The 26,337-nt window shown below is 63.6% G+C and overlaps 1 protein-coding gene across 2 annotated transcripts in view; it reads right to left on the reverse strand.

Annotated features, from left to right (window-relative positions):
* Positions 1–26,337, reverse strand: part of KCNQ1 (potassium voltage-gated channel subfamily Q member 1) — a 316,086-nt gene that overhangs the window by 265,403 nt on the left and 24,346 nt on the right. For both annotated transcript variants that reach the window (XM_042958455.1, XM_042958456.1), the window contains exon 2: positions 6,382–6,472. In XM_042958455.1, the coding sequence (XP_042814389.1) occupies positions 6,382–6,472 (91 nt within the window). The remainder of the gene's footprint in view (positions 1–6,381; positions 6,473–26,337) is intronic.

Consider the following 26,337-nt stretch of genomic DNA (forward strand, 5'->3'; position numbering starts at 1 on the left):
AGGCACAGAAACATCCAGAATGCAGACCACAGCCGTTCGGGGCTCTTTACATCTATCTCAGTGCTTCTGTCGAAAGTAGCAAAGGTCTGGTTTGCCCGTGGAAGTCGGGCCACCCAGGGTCAGCGGACAGCCCCCGCCCTGCAGAAGGACAATCTGAACATGTGTGCCAGCAACAGCCCAAGTGTGACCTATCAGGGTACACGTGCACACAGACACACACGCACGCACACACGCTCCAGGGATCACGGATGGACATACACACACACACACACTCTTTGGGGACTACAGACACACACACACTCTCTTCGGGGATCGAGGGGTCGCCCCTGCCCTGCACTTGGGCACCGGCCGCTCTCAGGCAGGGCCCACAGGGTGCAGACGTGAAGCCCGTGTCCTGCCCCTGAGAGCCCACACCTATCTGCATGCGAGCCCTGCTGGGGAAAGGGGGACACGTGAGCTCAAGGCTGTGAAGCAGGGAGATGCGGTCTGCCCAGGGCACCCTGGGCTCCAGTGGACGAAGCAGGTGACGCCACGGGTTTAGCAGAAAGGGGCCCCGGAGGCAACTGTGGAGTGGGGCTTTGTCGCATGTGTAGGAGTTCACCAAGCAGAGAGGTGAGGCCTGAGCGGGAAGGGCCCCCCCCAGGAGGAGGCTGCCCCGGAGCAAACGAGACCTCGGGGTTTCTTGGTGGAAAACCTTGGCCACAAGTGACTTAGGCTCCGTGAGCTGCGTCCCCTCCGTGCGAGCGAAGGGCACGGCAGAGAGCGTTCGCCGGCCCTGAAGTTAGCCCAGCCGTCTTCGCTGGCATCTGAAGGGCGTGGAGGGCGGAAGCTGGAAACGCGCAGGTCTGCAGGGGCCGGGGTACCGGGGACAGAACCCGGACCTCGTTCTGAGAAACGGGGACCCACGGATGGCCCTCGAGGGTGCCCACGGTCCCGGGGGGCCTCGCGCTGCAGCTCGCAACGAGGCCGGGGGAGCAGGAGGGTGTCGCGCTGCGCCTCGGGGAAGCAGGAACCCCAGGGGGGCCAGCCAGCTGGCAGGAGGGCTGGGTCACCGCGGCGGCGGGGCCGAGGGAGCCTCCGGCAGCAAGGGAGGAAGCCGCGAGCGATGACCTCATCCCCCAGGCCTCCGGGCCGCGGCTCACGGGGTTTCTAACCACAGCATCGCGGGACAATCCCCTGGTATGCTCAGCGCCAGAAGGCACGGAACCCGCTGTTTGTGCCGGGCCTTTGAGGGCCTCTCTTTGTGTGCGAGTCGAGAAGACACAAAACCCAAACCCGGCGCCTCACCTGGGCCCGGGCTCTCACCGCCCAGGGCGGGGGGCTCTGCCCCCGCAGCAGAGGCAGAAACAAAGGGCCACCGACAGGCCTGGGGCCCGTTCACGGTCACGTTCACGGTAACGCGGGCGGGCAGCGCGCCTCAGGCGGCGCGGACACGCCCGCGCGCTCACGCGCACACGCGGGCGGACACGCAGGGGCGCCGCGCGCTCCACGCGTGCCCGCGCCGTGGCGGGAAGGGCCCCTCCCGGGGAAGCGGCCGGCGGGGCTCGGGTCGCACGTGTGCCCGCTCACGGCCCCGGGGCCGGACCCGCAGCGCCGAGATCCCTCCCCAAATGGCTTTTGCAGGCCCTCGAATATGCCTGCTTCAGCAGAACGCTTAATCCCCGGGAGGCCGCCCTGGGGCTTCCTCGCTCCGCCGAGATAACAGCTCGGCCTCCCAACGCCAGGCTTGTGAAAGGGGACGGGGGCAAATGGGCTCCCTGGGAAAGCGCAGCTTCGGGGGACTTTTTTCCACCGTGTCCGCGGCGCGCGGGTCGCCGGGCCCCTCGCACGGAGCCCACGCTCGGCCCCTCCTGGGCTCTCGCCTGCGGTCTGGCTCCCGCTCGCACTCTGGGCCCCGGCCAGCGGTGCCCGCATTTCGCGGACGACAGCGCCACCTGGTGGCCCGCGGCCCCGCCCTCTGCCCGCCACCACCGCTCAGGCCCACTCCCCCCGCCCGCCAGGGGGCTCTTCCTAGGCCCGACCCGGGTCAGCCCCGACCTCACCCCTGCCGACTGCCGACTGCCGCCTCCCCAGGAAGTCCCCCTCCCGTCCTCCCGCCCGCAGGGGCCCGGCGGCTGTAGGCTGCGGGGGCGGGGGTCCCTGCCTGTCCCAGCCCCCAGTACCTGTTGGTCTCCCCTGCCCTTCTCAGGGGGCCCCCTCCCTGGAGAAGCCCTCGGCACCTGTGCGGACCTGGCCCCGCTTCACCCTGCCCCTCCTTCCCGGCCCCGCCAGGGACACGACTCCTATCCGTCCCTGGAGGCTGGGACCGGGCTGCCTCGTTCCCTGGTATATCCCCGGTGCCCGCCACCCCCCCGTGGTCAGGGCTCTCCAGTGGCAGCCGGACACAGCCAGTTCAATCCCCCCCCCCCCACCCCCCGACCCGAAGCAATCCGGCTCCATTCGGCCACGGAGCCGGGACGTCCTTGGAAACCCAGCAAGGCCACCAGCGGGCTAAGTCTGAAGCTGCCCTGACCACCCCCTCTATTCCACCGGTGGTGGCGGGGGTGGGGGGGGGGTGCTGAGGCCCAGGACCACACGGCAACTTGCGGGTGTCCTGTGGGGGGGGGCCTCAAAGGAGGGATGTCCAAATTCTGGGAGCACCATGCTGGGCATGTGGGGAGAGTACCAACACTGGACCCCTGCCCTCAGGCAGTGCACAGTGATGGAAAGCTGCAAACCCACCCACAGATCCCCCGGCACGCTCAGACTGCTGGGAAAGAGCAGGTGCGCCAGGAGAGAGGAGCAGGGAACCCCCAGGTGGCAGGTTCAGGAAGAGTGACAGCCAGCCTGAGGCCCAAAGCTGGACAAGAAGCCGGTCATGTGGCATGCCAGAGAAATAGCAGGCCAAGAGCAGAGCTTGTGCAAAGGCCCCGAGGCAGCAGTGGGGAGAGTCCAAGGGTCAGCAAACAGCGCACTGGGGTAGAGGGAGAGAGTGAAGTAGAGGGAGGGGGAGAGGGCCTGAATGTGTGGCACTTTGGAGGCCCAGACAGAGGGGCCAGGTTTCTCCTAAATGCAACAGGGAGCTTTGGGAACGGTGAGGCTTGTTTTAGAAGGCACTGCCCACCCCAGAGAGGGCTGCGTGCGGAGAGGGCCCCTGCTGGGACACGAGGGTGGCAGGAGGCAGCGGACATGAGAGGGTGGGGGACAAGGGAGGCCGCAGGGGTCTCTGCCTTCAAACGGGTGGAGGGAAGGTGGGACGCAGTGGGAGTGGGCTCTCCGCTTGGGGGCAGGGCGGCTGCTCGCTGACACACCCGACCCGGGCCCGGAGGGAGGAGCACCCACAAGCCTCCTCCCCCTTCCCAGCCCCTGCTGAGCCCCCGTCCACAGCCGGGGCATCTGCGCGTGCAGTTCACACAATGGCCACCAGGTGGCACGCAGGCCTCAAAGATGCTGTGAATGAGGGCGGGCAGGCAGAGGAGATGCCCAGGAGAAATGGAGATGGGGGGGTGCCGGGATGCAAGGGGGGGCAGATGGGATTCTGGAGGGGCTGTTGGGATGCTGGGGGGCAGCCGAGATGGTGGCGGGCAGCCAGGATGCTGGGGGGCAGCCGGGATGCTGGGTGGCAGGTGGGATTCTGGAGGGGCTTCTTGGATGCTGGGGGGCAGCTGGGATGCTGGGGGGCAGGTGGGATTCTGGAGGGGCTGCTGGGATGCTGGGGGGCAGCTGGGATGCTGGGGGGGCAGGTGGGATTCTGGAGGGGATGCTGGGGGAGCAGGTGGGATTCTGGAGGGGCTGCTGGGATGCTGGGGGGGCAGGTGGGATGCTCTGAGCAGCCCCGTGCCATGGAATGAACTATGTGCTCTGAACGGGACAAGCCTTGTCTGGCAGGGAGGTGTTCCTGGGCAAGAGGAGAGTGGAGGCCAGACCACACAGGGCCTGAGGCTGCCAGGGGCTGCCCCCACCCTGGGGCCGTCGTCCGTGGGTCTGGTTTCCATGGACAGCGCAGGGCCTGGGGTCCCAGCGACACATCGGGGTGCAGGCCATGACTGCCAGGGTCCCGGTCGGCAGGGCCTGGCAGCTTTGGCAGCCTCCGTCCTGTCCCCCCCACCCCCAGCTGCGCCTGGAGGCCCTGCCTGAGCTCACGAGGACGGGGCAAGTCGCCACCTGAACTCAGGGCCCCCAATTCACACAGCCCTATGCGTGCAGGGACACCCAGCGTGCCTTCCGCCCACCCAGACTCCAGATGTCATCGGGGCCTCTCAAAACCCAAGAGCAAAGCTCCCGGTACCAGAGTGACTACCCCAAGCCACTCGGGGGGCTTCATGGGCCGAACTGTTTGCCCCCCAAATTCACATGTGGGAGTCCCAACCCCCAAGCACCTTGGAATGTGACTACATTTGGAGATGGGCTCGTTGAGGAGACAATTAGGTAAACTGAGGTAACTGGAATGAGGCCCTAGTCCTGTAAGGTCAGTGTCCTTGTAAGAAGAGACGCCAGAGAGCCCCCACCCCACGTGTGAGGACACAGAGAGGGCACGCTTGCAAGGGGGAAGGGGGTCCTCGCTGAAGAGACCATCCCGGCCCCTGATCTCCAACTTCCAGGCTCCGGGCTATGGGGGATAAATGCTGTTTAAGCCACACGTCTGGGTGACTTTGCTGCGGCCGCCCCAGGACACTCAGACGTGCTTCGTGCGGCCCAGGACTCATCATGTGATACCCTCAAACACAGAGACATGTCCCACACTCCCCGCTTTTCCCCAGCTGCTGGCCGCTGGGACCTGAGGCAGCCCAGCGGGAAGGACAGTCCTCACCCTGGGAAGCAGGTGAGAAGCGTCACCCACGTCTCACCTGCAGAGGAGGTGGAACCCCTCCCCCGGCCTGTACCGGGGCCACTGGTGCAGGGCTTCGGGGACATTCCTCTCCAGGACAGTGGCGGCTGACACACTGCCCGGATGCAGGAGGAACCTTCTCCGGGCTGCAGGCCCCAGGGCCTCGGCACGGGCCAGGCCGGCACCTTCGGCTGCTCCCGTGGGCGCCCAGGACCGGGGGAGAGTTCTGTCACCCAAAGGCTGTCAGTGTCACCATCCTGCTTTTGGACGGTGAGCACGTCCCTGCTTTTACACGGGAAAGCGTAACCTATCAGGACGATGAAAACGATACGCTGGGCCAGCGAGTGGTTCCACGGTGCGACCATCTCCACGGACGCGGGAGAGAGCTGCCCGGAGTCAACACCCTCACGTCAGACTCGGAGAAAACCGCCAACCAAGAGAAGACCCACCGCCCGCCAGCCCGAGGCCGGCACCCTTCCTCACGAGAAGCCCCGGGAGCGCGCCCAGCCCACAAGGCCGGGGGCCCGGCAGCTGCGACAGCCACCACGCCAGCCCCCGCTGGGCCCCGCGAGCCACACACGCCTCTGCCGGCCGCGACCCCATGTCCAGACAGAGCGCCACCAACAGCTTTCATACGTACAAGGGGGCCGCGAGCGAGCGCAACCTCCAGAAGACACAGAGGAGGAGGCGGCTGTGCCCTGCGCGGTCCGAGCACCCGTCTGTGATGGTAGCCGACAGTGACCACTGTCGCTGTCACCAGGCACAGCCGTCACTGCCGCGGTCTGAAGCCCCCATCGCGAGCCTGTGCGCCTGGCAGACAGGTGCGCGACGGTCGTGGACGGGAGACCTCACCAGACCGAGGACAGTCTCCCCACGCTCGTCCCCCAGCTGCCCCCAGACTTCTCCGAACGCTAGGCAGCTGGGCGGCAGAGGTCGCTGGGAAGACCACACGAGCGAGGACGGTTGGCCGCGCAGACGCTACGTCGCGAGATAGGACAGACTTCGGCGCACGGTCACGGAAGCCACGCGGTCCTGGGGGAGAAGTCGGACCAGGGGGACGGAGCAGCAGGTCTCCACGCGGGTCCACGCGCCCCCGGGCTCTGGTTTACCATGAAAACAGCACCTCGAGGCAGGGCGGAAAGACACAGGTCGGCGGACGGGGCCAAGCAGGCGGCCAGAGGCGCGGGGTGGGGCGAGACCCCCACGGGGTCGGCGTACCGGCCTCAACCCAGGTCAGGAGTCACCCCCCCACCCAGGCCACCGGGCAGGCTCGGCAAGCCGTGCGGACAGGTCCTCCTGTCCTCCTTTTCCAGCCCAGCTCGGAACCCCCTCCTCCGGGAAGCCCTCCCAGACCACCAGTCCCAGCCTGACGGCGGTCTTCCCGGCAAGCGTGGGGGTCTCTACGCCTCCGGTCCCCGGCTGCCGGCCGGCAGGGTGGGAAGGACATCGGTCCGGGGTCACCGTGCGGGCGGGAGAGGCCCAGAGCAGCTCACTCCATGCCATGGCCCGCTCGCCTGGCAGACCAGAGCCCCGGCGGCTGGGGCAGCGGTCCAGCCCCTCGCGCGGCTACGTACCATCCAGAAGAGGGTCCCTGTGGCCAGGGCGACATACTGCTCGATGGTGGACAGCACGCTGAAGATGAGGCAGACCAGGACGATGAGGAAGCTGCAGGGCGGGAAGACACGGCGGTCAGCTCCGCGGCCAGCCCGCCCGCTCCGCCCCCCCCCCCCCCCCCCCCCCAGACACAAGCCCAGGCCCGGGGACGGAGGCGCTGCCAGCCACCCCCCGCCCAGGGGGGCCACGCCCCTTCCCTTCCCCCGTCTCAGAACTCCAAGTACCACCCAGCCTGAGGCCCACCGGCCGGGGACCAGGCGCACGGAGCGGGGCGCGGTCAGCCGGCCGTAAAGGACGAGGCCCGGGCCCCCGCCACAGCGGGACAGACCCCGAAACACGGGCGTCGAGAAGCCACGCTTACAGACCACGTATCGCGTGACTCCGTTTACGTGAAGCGTCCACCATGGGAGGCCCACGGGCACGGAAGGACGACTGGGGCCAAGTCCCATCTGCGCACAGACCCCGCCGGCCCCCAGGAGGGGACGTCAGGAGGGGCTCACCCCCGAGCTTCTGGGCAGAGGTCACGGGGAGGCCCCTGTGCAGACAGAGCTGCGGCGGAGACTGGGCCGGGGGGTGGGAGCCCGCCTGAGGAGCCGCTCCTGGGACGGCCACCGGGGGTTCTCCACCGAGGGCGGGGGGGACGGGGGACGCCCCCCCAAGTGTCGTGCTTCCCCAGCCCCGCTGCGTCCTGAAGGCTAAACGGTCGCTCAGGTGTCGTGACACACACAGTGTGCTTCGTGTCTACTCTGTCCTGTCCCGGGCGGGCCTGCGGGCCCCAGAGACGCTGAGCGGGGTCCCTGCCCTCGGGGGGCTCAGGACCTCCTGCCTCCACGGGGCGGAGACCACGGCTCCGGCCCAGCCCGCTGCCTATGCGTCCCGAGAGCTGGGACACGAGGACCAGGAAGAGAAGGGATCTGACCCGTTTTCTGGGTCAGGGTGCGGGAGCAGGGCGGGGTGCAGAAGAGGCGCCCACCCCCCGAGGCCACGTCGGCCCCGAGGGACAGTGCCCTGCTTGTGCCGCTGGCCAGGGGCCGGGACCGCGAGCACCGGGGACGTCCTGAGTCTTATCGGTCATCATCCCTGTACCTGCGGCGGCCAGGTGCCCTGGGAACACGGCAGAATGCGGGAGGCCTGCCAGGGCCGCCGTCCAAGACAGCGGGAGGGCTCTCCAGGGCGGGGGGGGGGGCAGGATGCAGGCGGGGAGCTGAGTCGGGGGTGTGCCCAGACTCCCGGGAGGCGCCGTGAACCCACGGCGAGGTCTCTCCAGCCCACCCCGAGGCACCTTTCCACCCTGGGATGCTTCCGGTGAAGGTCAGAATCATTCACGCGGACCACACTGCACACGTGCGCAGAAAGCACGGGCTGTTCCCGGAGCCCTCAGAGCCCCAGCACCAAAGAGCGTGGCCATCGGGCTTACCCTGGGGTCTAAGCCAGAATTCGGGGAGGCCGAAACATAGCGGTGGATCACGGAGAGCGGAGCACGGGCGCCGGGGCTGGGGGGGGGCGTGGGGGTCCGTGTTTCACAGGGACAGAGTTTCTGTTTGGGAAGACGGAAAGCTCTGGAGACGGAATGTGCTTCATGTCCCTGAGCTGTGTACCTGACACGGTTAAGATGATAAATTTTGTGTGTATTTTACCACAATTTTCAAAAAGGAAAGGGAATGACGTTCGTGGGCAGCAGCTGACGGAGGGAGGCTAACAAAGGCTGGCGGTGAGGCAATGACAGGGGTCCGGACCCCCCCCGCACCCCCCCAGGCCCCCCCGGCGAGGACAGGACCTTCCAGGCAGATAAACCAAGGGCTTATCAAGGGACCTCAAGCCCGGGGCCAGACGGGGTTTTGAACATGTGATTCAACAGATTAGGTGCTGACGTTTTAAACCCCAAATCGTATCAGAGACGCTTCAGTTTGTATAAAAGCCGCCCTGGAAGGTTCCAAAGGCCCCGGAACACACGAGGGCAGGTGCCCTGCCATGGAGCCGATGAGCTCAGCGCCCCGGGCCACGACACCCACCCGACATCGGACTCCCACGGCGGCGGCCTCCGGTCCTGCGTGGCTGTGCCCCGGGTCCCCTTGCGGGCCCAGCCCTTGCGTGGCACTGTTCCCTCTAAACCCCGCACAGAAGGTGACCCGTCGTCCCACGTGAGGAGGCGGCGGCTTGGGGCGCGGTTCAACGGGTCCTCCAGGGGCTTCCAGGCTGTGGAGCTGGCCCTCCGTCCCGGGACGCCCTGGACATCCCGGAGGGGAGTCACAGCCACTGATGGGACCCCCGAGGCTACGAGCCAGCAGGAGCACGTCAAAGGCCACGGCAACCGTGAGCCCAAGCTGGCCGACCCCAGGGTCCCCCCAGCCCCGGCTTCAGGCCAAGACTGAACCCCCCACTGGGGCATATGGCAGCCACAGACCCCGGGGCAGTAATGCCACATTGTGCATGGACGCAGCTCAGCCCTGGTGGGGGCTCACCCTGGGCAGGGAGGGGTGGGGTGAGGGGGGCCGTGTCCTTCCCCGGCTTCTGGGGCCCCAGGCATCGCCCTGGGCTGGGGGCTGTGCGGTCACGTGGCCCCTGCTGTTAGTTTCTCGTGCGTGAGGACGCCCGTCACCGCGTGTAGGGCCCGCCCAGGCACGCGGGATGGCCACGGCCTCTCAGGACACTGAGCTCCGTCCCACGTGCAAAGGTGCTTCTGCGTGAGGTCTCATCCTCATGCTCCAAGGGACCGGACATCTGTGGGGGCCCCCAGCTCGGCCCCTGCACTCGTAATGGCCGTTTGCCAAGCCAACAAGTTACTCGTGAGGATAACGACTACGGAAACCCCCGTGAGTTTCTCAAAACTGGCATCAGTGCTGGGTACAAACGTTGGTAGCGGTTTTTGAAACATAATCCAAAATACATTCAGAGGCTCCTTTTCGCCTTTTCCTTTTTTGTTACTGAGCTGCGTCCGCAAAGGCCCTCTCTCCACGTGAGGTCACGTTCTCAGGTCCCGGGTCGGGACGTGGACACGTCTCCTCGGGGTCCCCCTCGGGCACGCTGCACCGTACGACCCCCTCAGGTCCGGGAGACAAATGAGCAGGAGGGGCAGAGGACAGCCCCCAGGGGAGACCGAGTCCCTCCCTCCCGCCCAGCCCCCCAGGGACACCCGGGCAGCCCCGCCTGTGTCCCCCCACCTCCGCCCGCTGGCTGCCACACCCCAACCTCCACCAGCACGCAGCCATGCCTCCCCGCACGGCCCCGACCCTGCCACCAGGGACTGTCCGCAGGCTCGTCTACTTAAAAGGTTTGCCCCGGGGACTCGACCCACAGCCCCAAGGACCACACGACAGGTGGCTGGGCCCGCGGGGGTGTGGCTCCTGGGTCATCGTCTCCCCAAAGGCCCCACTGCACAGACTCCAGACCGCCAGGCAGGAAGCTTACCAGAAGATTAAAACCTGTGTCCCCATCGCTGGGGACCCCAGACACATGGGACCCTCCCGCCTCGCGTTCCAGCCGGGCCCTCACAGGGCGCCTATGCACACAGCACCGGCCCGGGGTCACCACGGCCAGAACCCGCAGCCCAGCCCCCGCCGGCCTCCCCACCTCAGCGGTTCAGTCCCCACTGGGGAGCCGGGCGGCCCTGGGGAGACGCAAAGCCTGCCAGCTCCCTCCCAACTGAAGACCCTCCAGATGAAGCCTGAACTCCAGGCCCATCTTCTGGGGCCACCCCCTGCCCCACAGGCCTGAGCTCCCCTGCAGGGAGGCCTCCAGACACCCCCGCCGGGCCCGTGGCCCCTGCCGCACCCCCATCACAGCACTGACCGCCCCCTGCCTCCCCAGGCGGGGCCCCATCTGAAGGCCCAGCGCGAGGCCTGGTACACAAATGTCTGTTGAACCGACCGAACGCAGCTTTAGGTTCAGGTCAGGGGCTCAGTGAACAGAATGCTCAGTGCCGCCTCCTCCATGCAGGCCTCCAGGGTGTGTCAAGACGTGAGGGCCTCGTGCTCCATTCCGTCCCTCCTTGCCCCACCCCCACAGGCTCAGCAGGCCCTACAGGGCCCCCCGGTGGACCAGGGTGCCACACAGAGGCAGCTCTCCACACACCCAGCCTGCATGTCAACGGTGCCAGGCACAGAGCGGCCTGGGGGTGGGCAGGGGGTGGCTCTGGCATGAGCCCAGAGCAGGCAGGGCCGCCCCAGCTGCTGGGCGCACACGTGGGCAGGAGGCGGCAGGGAGGGCCGCCCCCGGGGACCACAGGAGACACGAGGCCAGCCCAGCGCCCACGCTGCCAGCCCCCTGGCCTTCTCAGAGCCGGACGAGGCACTGCCCCGTGCCCGCTATTCCTGGTGCCTGCGGAGGCTCGGCAAAGCCACCGCGCAGGCAGTGGCAGGCTGGGGTTCGGCCCGCACCCTCTCCTCCCAGCCTCTCCCCGAAACAGGGACGTCACAGGCACACGGGGACACCTGGAGCCCAGAGATGGGGTCGCATTCTTCTGGGAAGGCCCGTGACAGCTCCGTGCCACAAGGACAGAGAATCTGTCCCCCTCGAGATGGGGGGACGAAGAGGGGCTACTCACCCCGCTGGCCCCGCTCAGAACCCCGACCACCAGGCACAGAAACGGGGCTCCCTGGCCGGAGGCACTTCAGCCCTATCTTGAACGACCCCCAGACATGCCGCTGTACCCCCGGAGGTGGTGACGGTGGGAGACCCAGCTGCCCCCACACTGGCCGTGTGTCCGGACGGCCCCGCGGGGCCGTGAGGACCCGAGCCGACGGCTGTGCTCATGTCCCTTCGCTGCCCACACCCGCCGCAGCGCAGAGACCTCGAGTGTGCGAGGGGGGCATGGGGTCTCCCACTGTCACCCCGTGAAGGGCCACGCCGACTGGGGGTGGCTTGGGGGCAGAGACTCTGGCTGTGAGCTTAACCGTGCCACCCAAGCTGTCATTCAAAGCCTTCGGGGGGCCCTAGGGGGCTGCTCAGGGGTCTCCCCGGTGTGCGTGCGTGTGTGCACGCGTGACTCAGAGGCACGTACACGACCAGGGCACACGGCAGCCACGTCCCAACGTCGGGCCGTGGGTGACTGAGCTGGGAGCCTCCGGCCCCGGGCCGGCGCCCATCAGACAACAGGGACACCCACCCACGGAGCTGAGACTCACATCCTCTCCCCCGTCAGGCCCCCCAGCAGCCCCCCAAGTGCCCGGTGGGTCTGAGGCCCCAGCACGGAGGGCGGGCGGCCATGAGCTGCATAAAGCCTGCTTCCTCCTGTCCACTCCAGTCCTCACGGGAAGCCTGAGAAGCAGGGCTATCTCTCATCACAGGAGGAGGGGAGCTCAGAGAGGGCGAGAAATGGCCCACAGTCACACAGCACCAAAGCCAGCGAGAACAGGGCTCCAGCGCAGGCCTCCTTCCACCCAGCCTCAGGGGTCAGCCAGCGGTGGGAACCCCAGGCCCTCCTCCGTCGTCCTTCCGGGAGCTGCGTGTGGCCCGGGCAGAGGGAGGACACACCCCGGATGGTAAGTCACAGCCGTCGCCGCAGCCACACCGGGCACACGGCACGGGGTAGGTGGGGAGCTGGGAGGCGCTCAGCCCTGGACACCCACCTGAGGCAGCCACCCGCAGGGCGGGAGGGCCGTCCGGGGCCCAGGGAGGCACAGGCACTGAGCCTGGCTGCCTGTGATGGAAACCCCTCTTTAAACCTTTTTTTTTTTTTTAACTGTTTATTCATTTTTGAAACAGAGAAACAGAGCACGAGTGGGGGAGGGGCAGAGAGCGAGGGAGACACAGAATCCGAAGCGGGCTCCAGGCTCCGAGCTGTCAGCACAGAGCCCCGCGTGGGGCTCGAACCCACGAACCGCGAGATCATGACCCGAGCCGAAGTCGGACGCTTAACCGACTGAGCCCCCCAGGCGCCCTGATAAGAAGCCCCTCTCAGCACCTATTTAGAAGGTGTGGGGAGAGTAAACCCAAGCGAGCTCACCCACAGGGGCCGCGTCTGCTCCCACGAGCTCACTCACCATCTTCCCCAGGGAGGGGTCCCATCCTGGACTCACCTGTGCCCACTCTGCACCCCAGCCACCCCCTGTCTCGGGAGGTCCTCGGCCTGGGGACGGCCAGCCCCTGCAGGCCTCCCGGGGCAGGGGGGACCTCCCCTCCTCTCATCTGGGGCGAGAAGGGCAACGGGGGGCGCTGGCCTGGGGCAGCGTGCGGACGATGACACCCCAGAGCGAGCGCGCAAGGGGCCCTGCCCTCCTTCCAGCAGTCGAGGCTGTGCCCAGGACTCCCAGGATGCCTCCGCCCAGGTTCAAGAAAGAGAAAGGTGGGGCAGAAGGAGGGACGTTGATCCTAGAGCTTCGGACAGCCAGGTCAACACGACCCCACCATTGCCAGGAGGGCATGGGATTCCCAGGCTCCTTCCTGCTGGGGAAGTCCCTCCTTGTGTCCAGCCTAAGTCTTTCTTGCTGTAGTTTAGTTTCCAGATGAAGGAACCTCCAACCCCACTGTGGAGGCTTTGGTCCCACTCCAGGGGACACGAGGGGCCCGTGGAAACAGCCACGTGTGACGTGAGCCTCAGTTTCCCCACTGGGAAGTAGGGAAGGGACACATCAAGGATGCCCCCTGCACATACTCAGCAAAGGGTTTCCTGGGCCATGACTGCCATCAGATTGGCCTGTACCCTGTCGGCCTGAGCCCCCGGAGCCGGGACCGCGGGGGTGCAGGGGGATGCTGCCTGGCCTCACAAGTGAGTCAAGAACCACCAGCAGACCCTGAAGGGGAAGGAGGCTTTCCCAGGTGTCGCCAAGGGGCCGGGGCACTGCCCTCCTTTCGCATCAGCTGGCCGGGCACACACTCCCCGGGGGGCAGGGGCCTCGCTGGACTTGACATGAGCAGGTGGGGCTTCCTTCCAGCTGGACATACCCCTTTCTCCCCTGAAACCCCTCCCTCTCTCATTCCCCTTGGAAGGGGTGATCGGGGAGGGCTTCTCCGAGGCAGGGACCTGGTCCTGGCAGAGGTAGGGAGCGGCAGGTGCCAGGCCAGAGGAGAACACGACCCCCAGGGAGACAGCAAAGAATCCAGGAAGCGGGCAGGGTGAGGCCAGGAAGCGGCCCCAGATTCCGGGTACTGGAGAAGGCCCCCCAGGATTCGCTGTCTCTTCCGAAACAGATGCCTGCGGACCCCTGAACCCGACAGGGGGGCCTCGGGCGGGGCCACCTGGGCCACGCCCTGGGGAGCGGTCCCAGACCACCAGGGCTCTGTGGCTCCGAGGAGCTGCCCAGCACTTTGAGGAGAGGGCGGGTGGATGCCCTCACTGCCAGGTCCTGTCTACAGCTGGCACCACTGCCCGCCCCTCAGAAGGGCCCTGCCTTCCCGCCTGGGCCCGTGCAGTCCAGGAACCTCTCCGGGCCGAGGCCCTCATTGGTCACGTGGACACCAGAGGGTGACCCGGCAGGCGCAGTCCAGGAACCTTTCCAGAACGAGGCCCCTCGTCCGTCGTGCAGACACCAGAGGGTGACCCAGCAGGGGGCAGCAGCCTACGGTCACCGACGAGAAGGACAGCGGTAAGAGCCGGGGGGTTCCTGTGCGGCCGACCCGGCTCCATCAACAACACCAGAGTGTTTCCCGGACCCCCGACTGAGGCAGCGAGTTAGGTATTAGGACGTCCATCTCTCAGGCGGGAAAACAGAGGCTTGGAAATGCCGAAGCCTGGGGTTCCCCCAAAAGGAGCAAAGGCAGTGCGGGGGAGGGGGTAGCCCCGTGCTCCCTCTGGGGCCGTGGCTCCGTCCTGTGAAAGGCCTGAACACGGGGTCTGGGAGAGAATCCCAGCGGGCCCTCCTTCTCTAGAGGAGGAATCAGGCCCAGCGAGGTCAGGCCGGCCCAGACCACACAGCGAAATCCCTTCATGGGGAACGGCACAGGGGCCCCTCTCCGTAGAGGGGCACCATGTGCGGGGGACGGGCCAGCTCACCGCCCACAGGGCCGGAACGACCCCGTGTCATGCTTCACCCTCCAGCCCTGGCCCCCCAGCCCAGACCCGAGTAGTCCAAGGGCAGCTCTTGAGGGGTCACCCATACTGTCCTCGGGGCCAAGCCCCCCACTCTCCTTCCCCGCCCTCCCCAAAGCCCTGACCCCGTGTCTTAGAGACAGAGGCCCTCCGAGAGGCCGGAAAGCCCTCGTGGGCAGCCTCTAACCCAAGATGGGGCCCACCCAACCCCTGGCCTGGCCCACCCGATCCCTCGAGGCCAGAGACGGCCAGCTGCGTGACCCCCACCCCCCCACCCCACAGACACGGGACGCCCACATGCCCACTGGCCTCAGCGCACACCCCACCCGCACCCCCTCTGGGGTCCCCCTAATCCCAGTCGGCTGGCACCGGGGAGGCCCTGGCCCGGGGAGCAGTGTCCCCCAGAGTCCTCCTGTCCTGTGGGGCCCGCCCACGGCCCAGGTTCCCCGGACAGAACGGGACACTGACTCCTCAGAAGGTCCGGGGGTGGGCAGGGCCAGGGCGACCCCGCTTCAGGGAGGCAGCAGGGTGAGGGCCCTGGAGCCCGGCCACAGCCTCCTCCTTCCCGAGAGGCCCCCAGGGGGGCCTGTCCCCTGTACCTGCAGAGCAGGAAAGCCTCTGCTGACGAAACAAGACAGGACTGCCCGTGGGGAGCGGGAGCCCGGCCCACACAGCCCGGGGCGGGCCTCCTGAATGGGGCCCTTCACCCGGGCCTCCCCGGGCCGGCCCTGCCCCCACACGAAGCTCTCAGCCGGGCACAGCGCCTCGCCAGCCCGCCGCTGTGGTGTGGGAGGTGCCAGGGAGGAACGGGCCGGACCCCAGAGGGCACCCCCGGGGACCCGGGCGTGGCCCAGCCCCAGGCCCCGGGAGAGAGACCGGTCGGGCAAGGCTGCATGCGAGCTCTCCTACAGAGCGCCCAGAAGCCTGTGGGAGGCAGGGATGAGGGGGGTGAGGTAGGCATGGAGGGGTGAGGCAAGGATGTGGGGTGATTTCAGCAGGAAGGTGGTGGGGTGGGGGGAGACCGGGAAGTTGATGGGGTGAGGCAGGGATGTGTGTGGAGGGGAGGCAGGGATGCAGGGGGAGGGGGCGCGAGGCGGGGACGCAGGGGGGCGCAAGGCGGGGACGCGTGGTGGGGGGAAGCAGGGATTCAGGGGCAGGGAGGTTGGGGGTGGGAGACAGATGCGGTTTTCCTGACTGCCCATCGTGGGGACCTCCCTGCCGTGGACACATCTGCCCGGCCGGCGTCCGCACCCCCGGCCAAGGCACGGTGGGAACAGGCGGTCACCGAGGACCGCGGGCCCCCTGACCGACAGCCGCGGCCCTGAGCCCACCCCGTGCCCTCCCCAGCACAGGAGCCCCAGCCCATCGCTCGGGGGATGGCGTCCACACCGCATCCGAGGGTCCGGGGCGTGCCGTTCACAGAGCCCACCCCCCCGCCTGCCGTGGGCCCGGCCCGGCCCTCCAGGCTGGCCCCACGGGACGCTGCAGCAGGGGGGCCCGGAGGGTGAGCGCGTGCCCGGGGCCCTGGGCGCGGCTGGGGCAGGGGGGCGGCACGGCCGGCCGCACCTCCAGCCCCTCAGCTGCTCCTGTCCCGGGGGCAGGGGCCCCGCGTGGGCTCAGCAAGGGGGACACGGGTCCCGTGTCACCCGGCAACCACCCAGGGCCCAGCCGCGAGGGGCAGGCGTGAGGCGCGTGGCGGGGTGCCTCCCGCCGCCGCCCCGGACGAGATGAGGTCTCGCCCTCCGGAGCCGGCCTCGCGGGGGGTGTGCCCTCGGGGCAGTGCCCGCTTCCTCTTTGGTCCAGCTGGCCTCAGACTTCCTCCCGCCCCCGCCCCGCCAGTGAGCGCACGGCGCCGGGCTCCTGGGCGTCAGAAGGGCCCCACGCGGACGGGGGCCCCGTGCCCCGCGGGCCGGGCATCGTGGCGCTGTCCAGCGGTCCCACCCTCGCCGAGGCGGGAGCCGCTCCCAGCAGGGAGGGAGGAGGCGGCCAGCTGTGCGGCGGGCGGGCCGGGGGCCTTGGCGTTCCTCTCTCACCGCCGGGCGTGGGTTACTCAACGCCGGATGCAAACGGCAGCTTTATTTCTGTGTCAGCATCCCCGGCCCCCGGAAAGAGCCCGCTGGCCAAGGCTGGGGGACAAGAGACACGTTCCTCCGTCACCCTCCCCGGCCACCGGCCACGGAGGGCGAGTGCCCAGGCCGAGGAGTGAGTGGGACTTGGCTGAGCCAGGTCCCTGCCACGTGGAGGCTGACCACGGAGGACGCCCGGGCCTGCAAGGCCACTCTGGTCCCTCGGGAGGTTTCAGGGGCAGGAATCCTCTGCTGCCAGCCGGCGCCCCCAGGAAGCCCTCCTGTGGTTCGCCAGGGGCTCGACACAAACGCACCCTCCTTGTCCTGCCTGCACGGCCCGGCGGGGCCTCCCGCCCTCCCCGCCCCGATCCCGGCCCCGACGGAAAGCCCGGTCTGCGCGCCTGGCACCAGGCCAGCTTCCAGGAGTGAGGCAGGCTTGGGAAAAAGAGACAATAACCTAGAAAACAAATCTACAAATCAAAAGGAACAGTGACAGCCACCCCAAGGAGACAGAAAGGAGCCGTCACAGTGACGGGGCTGGGGGCCGGGGGGGGGGGGGGGGCTGCTGCTCTAGGAGCTGGGGACATGCAGCTAGGCCTGGGAGAGGACTGTCATGCAAAGGCCCTGAGGCAGAGTTTGGAAGGCCCGAGGCCAGAACAGGAGGATCAGGGAAGGCCCGGGAGGGCCACCTGTGACAGGGGCTCAGGGGAAGGCCTGGCTCAGGAGTGGAAGAGGCATCGAGCTGTGCCAGGCCTCCCAGGATCAGTGGGCACGGGCTCTGGGCTGGCATTAGCTATTTACCAGCTGAGCACCTGGCCGGGGCCCCAGAGACCCTGACTGGAAGGATGGGGGGGGAGGGGGGGTGACGGCAGCCGTGCTCTGCGCCAGGAGCCTCTGAACACCAGGGAACAGGCAATGCCGGGACACGTTCAGACAGACGCGGTGGGAGCTGCTCACCTCTGCGGGCATGCCCCAAACGGGGCCGCCCCCCGGCCGTCCCCCCCAAGAGCCCCTCTTCCCTCTCAACCCGGGGACCGTCTCCTGGCCGTGGCCGAGGAGGGAACAAAGCAGAGGAAGGGAAGAGCCAGCTGGGACGGAGCACCGACGCGGGCACCGGAGATGCCCACAGCTGGCTCCCACCTCTCCGCAGCCGCCCGGAGCACGGCCGCTTCCTGCCTGCCGCCCAGAATAGCCTGCACATCCTCTGAGCCGCCGGCCCAGACCTCAGCCCGCCGCTGCCCTGCCTTCCCCGACCTCTGCCCGCGGACAGACTTCTCCCCAGGACACCGAGCACGCCCCACGCTGCGCCGACCGGCCTTCCAGAAACCCGTCACAACAGAGCAGAGAGCCCCTGCAGGCCTCGGACGGGGGGCAGGGCTTGCCAGGTATGGGGGCCCTGGCATCCCGTCTGCCCCACAGCCACCTCTCGCGACATGTTGCAGGACGTCAAAGCCTGAAATTCCCTGTCTCGTGAAACAGCAGATAAAAACCATTGGATGTCTGCTGTTCCCTGATCTGTGCCGTGTGCCACACTCCTTCCTCTTCACGCAGACACGGCTCTTTCCCCAGGGGCCCCCGTTACAGGGCGGGTGCTGCAGTGATCTGGAAGCTTCGATTTCACCCTGAGCGACACCTCCTCCGGGAAGCCTTCCTGGACTGTTCAGGCAAGTGCCTCACACAAACCACACGCAAATGCCCGGTGAAGCACACCTGCCTGCTCAGCTGCAGCGTTGTTTCTCTGCTTGGTGTGATCCTGTGACTGAGATGCTCCCCTCCCAGCGCCCACGGGGGCAGGGACAGGGTCTGCGGGCCCGGCCCAATCCCCACGTCCTGGGGCACACTGGTGCGGAGGCGGCATGAATTAAACATTCAGGCCCGGTGAGCCAGGAGAAAAGCAGCGCTAATCTGACAGCTCCTGCCTGTCCCTCCTGTCCAGTGAGCTGCTGTCACAGACGCCAGGGCGGTCACCGAGGTCATCACAGGTTGGGGGGGACAGCGGGGGATGGGGTAGGGGCAGAACTCAGAAGGGCTGTGTCCCCCGCAGCTTCTGCTCCAAGGGCCCCCCCCGGCCCCGTGAGGCCAGTCCCCGGGGTCCCAGCTTGGAGCCAGGTGGGATCCCCAATCCCTGGGTCTCACCACCCCCGCCGGCCCCCCTGGACGCTCGATCAGGATCCACAAGCTTTCGGGGAGGACGTGGCGTTAGGGCAGCTCCCAGGGGCAGCCAGGCCTCCGGGGCCCCCGAAGGCCGGTCTGAGACCCTTTAGGACCCCCGGATGCTTTGCCCTGTTTTTCTGCACCCACTCACCTTGCTGTCAGGACACCCGCCCTCCTGGGCTCCCCCTTCCTCACTGTCACCTGGGGTGCCATCTGGCCCCTGCTCCCCTGTCACCTATCCAGACCCGGGAGCCCAGCCAGGCCCTCCCCTGAGCTCCCACCAGCTCCCTGACCTCCTACCCGGCTGCCTGGCAAAGCCCTGCAACAGGACACATCCCACACGGGGCTCCGTGTCCCCGCCTGACCCCAGCGCCTTCCCTGACTCAGAAACAGGCCCCACGTGCCCAGGTGCTGAGGCAAACCTTCGGGTCCTGCCCCCACTGCCCCCTCTCCCGGAAAACACTCCTAGCTTCAGTGATAAACCCTTCCCTTCTCGCTCTCATCCCAATCTGAGCGCAAGTGGCCCCCAGCCCTTCCCAGCGTCAGCCTTCTGGTCTCCCTGCCTCCGCTGCTCCCAGAGGCCAGAGGGCCGGTGAGCAGGCCGGACGGCTAAGGAAGGGCCCTGGACGGCCACCGGAAAGAGGTGACCTTAGATCGCACACGCTAACTCCACGTGGACACGGCGTGGCATGCAGGGGACGAAGCCCCCATCTTCTAGAAGAACACACGGTGAACCGCTCTCGCACGCGGCGTGGGGAAACGGCTCTCCACCGTGACCCACGAACCAGCGGCAACAGAACGCAGGACCGGCGGACCCGAAGCTTTCTTCCTGACCGAAAGCACCAGAAACAAAGGCAGAAGACAAATGGCCAACTGAGAGAAGAAATCCCCAACACGGGCCACAAAGGACTAATGTTCCCCGAATATAAAGGACTTAAAAATTAAGAGACCGGGGCGCCTGGGAGGCTCAGCCAGTTGAGTGTCCGACTTTTGGTTTCAGCTCAGGTCACGGTTCGTGGGTTCAAGGCCCCATTGGATTCTATGCCGACAGTGCTCAGAGCCTGCTTGGGAGGCTCTCTCTGCCCCTCTCCCACTCATGCTCACTCGCTCACTCTCAAAATAAATAAATAAGCTTAAAAAAAAATTAAGAGACCAAGGACCAAAAACTCAATAGAAAAAATTTGAAAAAGACACGAATCCAAAAATACACACTCACTTGACCTCCAGGCATATGAAAAATGTCCAAAAGCATAATTATAATTGTAGAAACGCAGATGAAAACAAAGCCATCAGAGGCACCTGGGTGGCTCAGTCGGTTGAACATCTGACTCTTGACTTTGGCTCAGGTCACGATCACATGGTTCACGGATTTGAGCCCCGCGTCGGGCTCTGCACTAAATGTAGAGTTTGCTTTGGTCTCTCTCTCTCTCTCTGCCCCTACCCTGCTCATGCTCTCTCTATCTAAAAAATAAAAAAAATAACAAATTAAAAGAATTGTTAAAAAACCACAAAGCTATCAGGCTGGCCAGAAACAAGAGCGTGAAAACACCCCATGAGTAAGCTGGCACTCTCCTCTGTGGCTGGGGGTGCACGGGGCCCGGGCTCTCTGCAGGGACACTTGGTCGTCGTGCCTCACAACATGACCCGCTTATTCCGCCCCCCAGCACCCTGCTCCCAGGCATCTCCCCGAAAACACACCTCCGACAATGCAAAAATACGAGCTTACGAGGTTACCGCAACGGCGTCTGCAGTCGCCAAATGTCGGAAACGACCTAAACGCCCGTAAAGGAGCCGCGGGCGCGTCGCACAGCGAGGTCCCAGGCAGCCGTGACAGACAACGCAGAAGGCGTGGATGAGCGGAGACAGGGTGATTTCCAGGATAAACGGTCACAAACGAGTGTCCGCGGTCTTTTCAACAAAGGGCGCAGGGAAAACTGGACGTTCGCACACAGAAGAACAAAGCTAGGCCCTAACCTCGCACCGGACGCTAAAATCAACTCAGGATGAACTTAGGCCCGTACGTAGGACCCTAAACTGAGAAACCCTCAGAAGAAGGCATAAGGGAAAAGCTTCCTGCCACTGGGCTTGGGAGTGATTTCTTGGACGTGACCCCAAAAGCATAGGAAAGAAAAGCAAAAATAGATCAGGTGGACCGCGTGAAAATGAAAAATTTCTGTGCAGCCAGAGACATAATCAGTAAAGTGGAAAGGCACCGCCTAGACCGGGAGAGGGTACGTGTAAATAAATCTTAGAGCTCCTCAAGTCAACGCCACCACCACCTAATTTAAAGTTGGCACGATCCAACTCTGCGCTGCCCGCAACAGACGCACTTCGGCCGTGAGGACACACGTAGACTGAAGGTGCAGGGATGGAGAGGTAAAGCCCGTGCAAACGGAAGCCACGAGAGGGCAGGGGCAGCCGGACTCACATCGGGCAGGATAGGCTTCAAGCCCAAGGTTGCATTAAGCTATAAAGAAGGCCGTTAAAGGGCCAACTCACAAGAGCACGTAACTCTGGCAGATATTTACGCACGCCACACAGAAGCACCTAGACACGTTAGGCAAACGCAAACAGATCTGAAAGGAGACGGACGCGTATGCTGTGCGATCACAGCCCAGAACTCAGTCCCCCGCTCGTAACAACGGGCAAATCGTCCCGATAGACAGTCAGTGAGGAAACACTGGGTGCAAACCACACGGGAGCCCAGGTGGACCTACAGGCACACACACGACGTCCCCACCAGCAGCAGCGGGACACGTGTGCACTCTTCTCGAGCGCACGGGGGACACGCTCCAGGACGGGTCGCGTGGTGGGCCACAAAACAAGTCTTCCTAAGCGTGAGAAGGCTGAAATCGTACCACACATCTTTTCGGACCACAGTGGTACGAAATTAGAAATCCGTTACAGGAAGAAAACTGGGAAATCCACACGTGTGCGTGTTGATTAGACCACACGCTCTTGGACAACCGTGGGCCAAGAAGCAATCGGGGCAGGAATTAAAGCAAAAGGCCTTGAGGCCGGTGCAAATGGAGACCCGACACACCACACCACACAAGATGTGGCAAAATCAGTGCGGCGGGAAAACATCGACATTAAGAAGAACCCACTTTACCCTCAAGGAACTGAAAAAAGAACTACGCCTGGTGAGAACAGAAGGAAGGAAGTGACCAGGGTTGCAGCAGGGAGAAATGAAACACGGTCTGAAATGATGAAACAAAGGAGGAAGGAAACTCAGACCTGGGCTCTGGGGGAAGCTATCCAAGATAGACAAACCTTTTGCCAAACTCACCAAGAGGAAGGGAGAAAGCACTCAAATCAAGCCCAGGGCCACATGGCCTCCCTGGTGAATTCACCGAACGTTTCAAGAGCTAACGCCAATCCTTCTTGAACCCTTCCAGGAAAACGGAAGAAGAACACTCGCACCCTGGTTCCCTGAGGTCAGCATTGCTCTGACACCAACACCACACAAGGACATTACAAGGAGGGAGGAGAGTCACGGGCCAGCATCCCTGATGAACACAGATGCAAAAACCTTCAACAGAACGTCAGCAAACGAAGTTCAACCATACACAGAAGCGGTCGCACGCCATGAGCAAGTGGGGTTTATTCCAGGGATGCGAGGATGGCTCGACATCCCTAAATCAGTGCACGTGATGCACCACATCAACAAAACGTGTGCCCGGGTGGCTCAGTCGGTGAAGCATCAGACTTCGGCTCAGGTCACGATCTCACGGTTCATGGGATCCAGCCCCGTGTCGGGCTCTGTGCTGCCAGCTCAGAGCCTGGAACCTGCTTCAGATTCTGTGTCTCCCTCTCTCTCTGCCCCTCCCCTGCTCACGCTCTGCCTCTCAATAATAAATAAACGTTAAAAATTTTTTTTTAAAAATGCAGGATAAAGTTAACAATCAGCTCTACAGATGCAGAGAAAGCATCTGACGAAACTCACAGACAGATCCTTTCACGGTAAAGACTCTCAACAAATCGGGTATGGAGGGAACGTACTCCAACATCATAAAGGCCACATACGACGAGCCCAGAGCTGACATCCTCCTGAATGGTGAACAGCTAAATGCTTTTCCTCTAAGATCAGGAGCAGGGCGACGATGCCCACCCACACCACTCATATTCCACATGGGACCAGAAGTCCCAGCCTGAGCGATTAGGCAAGAAAAAGAAAAGGCATCCAAACCAGAGGCAGTAAAACTGTTTCCATTTGCAACAACATGAGATGAGGGGTAGAAAACCCTAGACCCCACCAAACAACTGTTAGAGTAAACAAATTCAGTTAAGTCGCAGGATATAAAACTAACACACAAAACCCAGCTATGTCTCTACACACGAATAATGACGTACCAGAACAAGAAATCAAGAAGATAATCCCAGGACACCCGGGTGGCTTAGTCTCTTAAGCATCTGACTCTTGGTTTCGGCTCAGGTCACGACCTCGCGATTGGTGAGTTCGAGCCCCACGTCGGGCTCTGTGCTGACAGTGTGGAGCCTGCTTGGGGTTCTCTCTCTCCCTCTCTCTCTGCCCCCTTCCTTGCTCATTCTCTCTCTCTTTCTCAAAATAAACAAATATTTTTTTAAAAGTAAAAGAATAGAGGGGCACCTGGGTGGCACAGTCGGTTAAACATCCGACTTATGCTCAGGTCATGATCTCACAGTTCATGGGTTCGAGCCCCGCATCGCGCTCTGTGCTGAAAGCTCAGAGCCTGGAGCCTGCTTCGGATTCTGTGTCTCCCTCTCCCCCACTCGTGCTCTGTCTGTCTCTCTCACTCTCAAAAATAAACATCAGAAAGAAAAGAATAAAATACTTAGGAATACTTTTAAGCAAGGAGGTAAGAGAGCCGTGCACTGAGAAGTAGAAGACATTGATGAAAGAAATTAAAGACAAATAAGTAGAAAGGCATCCCACACTCATGGGTTGGAGGAATTAATATCGTTAAAACGGCCATGCTCCCCGAAGCGATCTACAGAGTCAACGCAATCCCTGCCAAAATCCCAATGTCATTTTTCACAGAAACAGAAAAAACGATCCTCAACGGTGCGTGGAACCACCACAGACCCCAAAGCTGGAGACATCACGTTTCCTGACTTGAGACTCTGAGACAAAACTTCAGGTCAGCAGAGCAGTTTGGTGCTGCCGTAAAAACAGACACAGAGATGGACAGAACAGAGAGCCCAGAAATCTATCCACGCCTATGGTTAATTAACTTATCACAAAAGAGTCAAGAACACACAAGAGGAAAAGAACGGTCTCTTCAACGGACGGTGCTGGGGACACAGGACAGCCATGTGCAGAACAATGACACTGGACCCCTATCTCACACCACACACAAAAATCAACTCAGGATGGATTAAAGATGTGAGTGTGCAACGTGAAGCCATAAAACCCCTAGAACAAAACACAGCGAGTGAGCTCCTTGACATCGGTCTTGGAGATGATTTTTTTGGATCTGAGACCAAAGGCAAAGGCAATAAAAGCCAAAATAAACGAACAGGACCGCATCAAACTAAAAAGCTTCCGCGTGGCCGAGGAAACCAGCAACGAGATGAACGGGCAACCTTGGGAATGGGAGAAAACATCTGCAAACCACACATCCAATAAGGGGTGAACATCTAAACCAGACAAGGAACCCACACGACTCAACAGCAAAAAACTCAAGAACCTGATTTCAAAATGAGCCAAGGACCCACACAGACATTTTTCCAAAGAAGACAGCAGATGGCCAACAGGGGGCACTCAACATCACTGACCATCGGGAAATACACATCCAAACCACGAGGAGACGTCGCCTCTCGCCTGTCACAAGGGCCATCATCAGAAGACGAGAGAGGCCAAGTGTCGATAAGACTGCGGGGAAACCAACCCTCATGCTCTGATGGTGGGAAGGGGACGGGCGCGGCCGCTGCGGAAGGCAGTATGACGATCCCTCGAAAAAATTACAAACTGAGTCACCATTGATCCAGCCACCCCACTTCGGGGTACGTCCCCAAAAGAATTAAAAGTAGGGTCTCAAAGAGGTGATTGTGCGTTCGTGATCCCAGCAGCAGGATTCGTAACAGTCAAAAACGGAAGCCACCTGCATCCACCGACAGACAAACGGATGGACGTGGCCCGTCCACACACAGGACTGTCACTCAGCCCTGACAAGGAGGGACACCCTGTGCTCCACCGAGACGGGGCGTGCTGGAAGGCTCAGAAGCTGACCCGAAGGGGCTCCCGGTGCCCAGCGCTGGACGAGTCGAGCCACGACGTCAGTAGTGATCGTATTGGACGATCACCCATAAATCCAATCAATGTCCACGAGGCCACACGGATATAAACAAACCTCCAAACAAATGAGCGGAGGAGAAGAGACACTCGCCCTAGGGACAAATTGCAGTCGCTAAGCAGGGAGGGGAGAGCAGGGATAGGAAATCCCCGTCAGACAGATGCCACGGAAGGAGCCACGCTCACCAGAGCTGCTGACAGACGCCGGACTCGGAGGGCAGAGTTTGGGGAGGAAAGAGCTACCTGCCACGTCTCCAAGCATCTTCCTCAAAATATTCATTGATGACAGGAGGGAAGAAAAGGAGTTTTCGGCACAGAAGCCTGAAGGACGCACGTCTACCCCAGCGATCAAGGTCAAAGTCTCCAGGAATAAGACGTACCCGTGTCACATACCCTTGGCACGAGGCGCCGCTCAGGGCCCAACGGTGTTCCCGGCTGCTCTCGCCAAAAGGCACAGCCTCGATCCAATCACCACACGCATCAGACAAACCAGATGGAGGGACCGACCCCAGAACAGCCGACTGGTGCTTATCAAAAACGCGCAGGTCACAAAACCAGGGGACGCCAGGGGAGCCGCCAGGGGCCGCGGGAGACCTCTGAATGCAGCGTGGGGATCTCGGAGCAGAGAAAGGACATCAGCGGGAAAACCCCATGGGATTCGAACACGGCCTGTAGCCTTGTTGGTAGGAACACACCAGCGTCGGTGTCCTGCTTTCCGTCCACGTGTCTGGCTCAGGAGGGTGTTCCCACTAGGGGAGGCTGAGGCAGGAGCCTATGGGGCGCTCTGTACCGTTGGGGAGCTTTTCTGAAAAATCTGCGCTTATCTCCAAACAAAAGGCCGAAACCACAAAGTACAAAAGTCGAGAGGACAGATCTCAGCCCCCGTCACTCAGGCCCCGTGGTGTCCCCAGTGCTCCCAGAGTCACAGCCCGGGCCCACCCTCGTGACCCGGCCCCCCTCCGGCCCCCAAGCCTTGCTGCTCCTCACGTGCGCCAAGCACACTGTACCACAGGGCCTTTGCACACGCTGTCTCCTCTGGCCGCACCCTCCTCCTTCACCAGTGGGCACGGCCCGCTTCCTCGGGTCTCTGCTCAACCACCACCCAGTCTGAGGGGCTGCCCCGGACCACCCCCAGGAAAGGGCACCAGAGCCACCGTGCTCTCTGCCCCGTTCCCCGCTTCACGCCTTCTCAAGCTCTTGCCACCTCATGCCCTTGTTGTTTGCCCGAGTCCCTGTCTACTCTCTGGGGCGTCATGTCCTGGAGGACAGCGATCCCGTCTCACTAACTCAGTCCTCCCGGAACCTGGAAGTCAGCCCCGTGCATCACAGGTGCACCGCGGGCGGCTGACTCAACCACTAACATACGAGCGGCGCTCCCCCCGCTACAAACAACAACACGCTATTTTTGCCTCCTCAAAAGGGCAAAGTGCTTTTACGATAATACCCGGCTTTAGAG

Source organism: Panthera tigris, chromosome D1, assembly GCF_018350195.1.
Source record: "Panthera tigris isolate Pti1 chromosome D1, P.tigris_Pti1_mat1.1, whole genome shotgun sequence".
In the NCBI taxonomy this organism is placed as follows: domain Eukaryota; kingdom Metazoa; phylum Chordata; class Mammalia; order Carnivora; family Felidae; genus Panthera; species Panthera tigris.